The sequence below is a fragment of the Rhea americana genome, unplaced genomic scaffold (genome assembly GCF_003343005.1).
Source record: "Rhea americana isolate MKP2758 unplaced genomic scaffold, rheAme1 scaffold_28, whole genome shotgun sequence".
Classification (NCBI taxonomy): domain Eukaryota; kingdom Metazoa; phylum Chordata; class Aves; order Rheiformes; family Rheidae; genus Rhea; species Rhea americana.
The window spans coordinates 387,293-389,373 of NW_028186401.1; the positions used below are offsets into that span (position 1 = coordinate 387,293).

Below are 2,081 nucleotides of genomic sequence, written 5' to 3' on the forward strand. Positions count from 1 at the left end.
GGGGCAAGTGTGGGCTGCAGGGCCGTGGGGCAGGGCTGTGGGGCTGGAGTGAGCGTGGTGCCACAGGGCCGTGGGGCAGGGCCGTGGGGCCGGCCGTGGGGCCGGGGGTGCGCACCGTCTGCAGCGGCACGCGGTGGAGCTCGGCCCGGCACTGCACCTTCAGCCGCAGGGGCCGGGGGGCCGGCGGCGCCGGGCCGCCCGCCGCACCTCCCGCACGGCCTCGTGGAAGACGTGCCGCACCGCCTCGAAGGCCAGGCACGCCGACACCTCGAAGAAGAGGCAGCCGAAGGCGGCCGCCAGCGCCAGCCCTTCCGCTTTGGTCACCTGCCTGGCGAGAAGAAGGCTCGGTCGGTTCTCGCAGCGCCGATCTCCCGGCGCGCCCACGCCGAACGGGCGGAAATCMCCCCAAAACGCAGCCCGGCCGCTACCTGTAGGGCTCCATGTCGAGCTTGTTGCCCAGCAGGAGGACGGGGCGGGCGCGCGGGCAGCCCCCGGCGTGGGCGGCGAGGAYGTCGAGGTAGCGGCGGCAGCCGGCGAAGCTCCGCTTGTCCTCGATGCTGTAGACCACCAGGAAGGCGCTGGCCCAGCGCAGGTAGCGCTCGCAGTTCACGGGACCGTCCTGGGCGGGACGAGAGCGGCGCTCAGCCCCGCGCGCCGCCGCCAGCCCCAAGCCCAGGGATTTCGTCTGCTCACCTCGTCGGCGGTGTCCATCACCTTCAGCAGCACGGGCTGCTGGTCCACCAGCTCCTCCGACGCGTACGTGTCCTCTGCGAGCAGAAGCGAAGCCCCCGCTGCTTTAGGGCTTTTCCACCCCCCGGGGGGAAAAGCARGGGGGAAAAAAAGAGGGGAGGGGGAAGAAAAARCCCCYGGGGAAAAGCCWCGAGGCTGCTGCCCCCGCRCCGCGYGGGAGGCCGGTTCCTCCGGGGGACCCAACGCCCTGGGGCTATTTTTYGATAAATCAGGCAAAAGTAGCGACCGCTTTCTTTAGGAGCGAGGGAGGACGGGGAGGGCTCCGTCCGCCCGCAGCTACGTCCTTAGCTGTGAATTTGAGAGCAGTTTGCAACCTCCTTCCCAAACGAGGTCGGAGGAAAGGATTTCTCCTTTATTTTTATTTTTAGGAGCACAAGTCGCTGAGTTATTAGGGGGCTGCAGCCCGTTCCTGGACAAGCTCCATATCGCGCTAACGTCCCCGATAAATCACTGACAGCGCCGTGCCGTGTACCGGAATTAGACCCAGGAAAAGAGTTATTAATTACTCAAACGAAGCCCAAATGGGGAAAAAAAAAAGAAAAAGAAAAAAAAACACGCCCGAAACCTCCAGCGGCGACGAGCGGCCGAGCGCGGGCCGCGGGGCTGCCGCGGAGCGAGCGCCCGGTTCGGTCACCGGGTTCGCAGGCTGCTTTGGGTCAGCTCCGTTCATGTTTTCCATCCCGCCTTCTGTTTTTCGAGTAGCAGGGATTTGGGTTTTGGGTTTTTTTTTTGTTTTTTTTTCCCTGAAATGCCGTATTCTTGGGAAACGCAGGGGACGGGAGTCGCGCGGAGGAGGAATCAGGAGAAATGAGCTCCCCCTCCCAAAATATCTTACCCAGGTTCGGGTCGTATTCGCTGATGAACCTCTTGGTGAGGAACTTCACCGTTAGCGCTGCAAAGAAGAGCTGGATCACGGCTCCGGCCGCCTTGTATCCGCACCCCCGGGCGTCCCCCCCCAGGGGCTCGCCGCAGCCCGGCACGGCCCCGCTCCCAAGGGGAAGGTGGAGCGGACGGGAATTTTCCAGCAGAAACGCTGCTTTCCACGGCCCCGCTCGCTTCCCCTAAGGACTGCGCGCCAGAGGCCCGTTTTGTTTGCTTTGCACGAGAAAAGCTGCTCGGGGTCATTCTTAGAGGCTCCCAAAGCGCAGTAGCTGTGTTTTCCTCTCCGCTGTTTACGGAGACGGATTGGTGCTAACGAGCCCCGCAGCCCGAACGCGGCACCCCGCGAGGCCGTCCCGCGCCGCCGCGCCTGCTCCGGGTTYGGCCGTTCCCACGGGAAAACCCGCACCGTCCGGCCGCGGCAGCGGTGCTGCAGCAGCGGGAACCCGCCG

The 2,081-nt window shown here is 65.0% G+C and overlaps 1 protein-coding gene across 1 annotated transcript; it reads right to left on the reverse strand.

Annotated features, from left to right (window-relative positions):
- Nucleotides 1-121: 121 nt before the first annotated feature.
- On the reverse strand, nucleotides 122-1,667 carry RASL12 (RAS like family 12). The gene is made up of 4 exons (XM_085308737.1): nucleotides 1,586-1,667; nucleotides 694-767; nucleotides 429-619; nucleotides 122-328 (listed from the first exon to the last, which is right to left on the reverse strand). The coding sequence occupies exons 2-4, from the start codon at nucleotides 709-711 to the stop codon at nucleotides 160-162; spliced, it is 378 nt and encodes a 125-aa protein (XP_085164863.1). The 5' UTR covers nucleotides 712-767; nucleotides 1,586-1,667; the 3' UTR covers nucleotides 122-159.
- Between the last annotated feature and the right edge of the window lie 414 nt (nucleotides 1,668-2,081).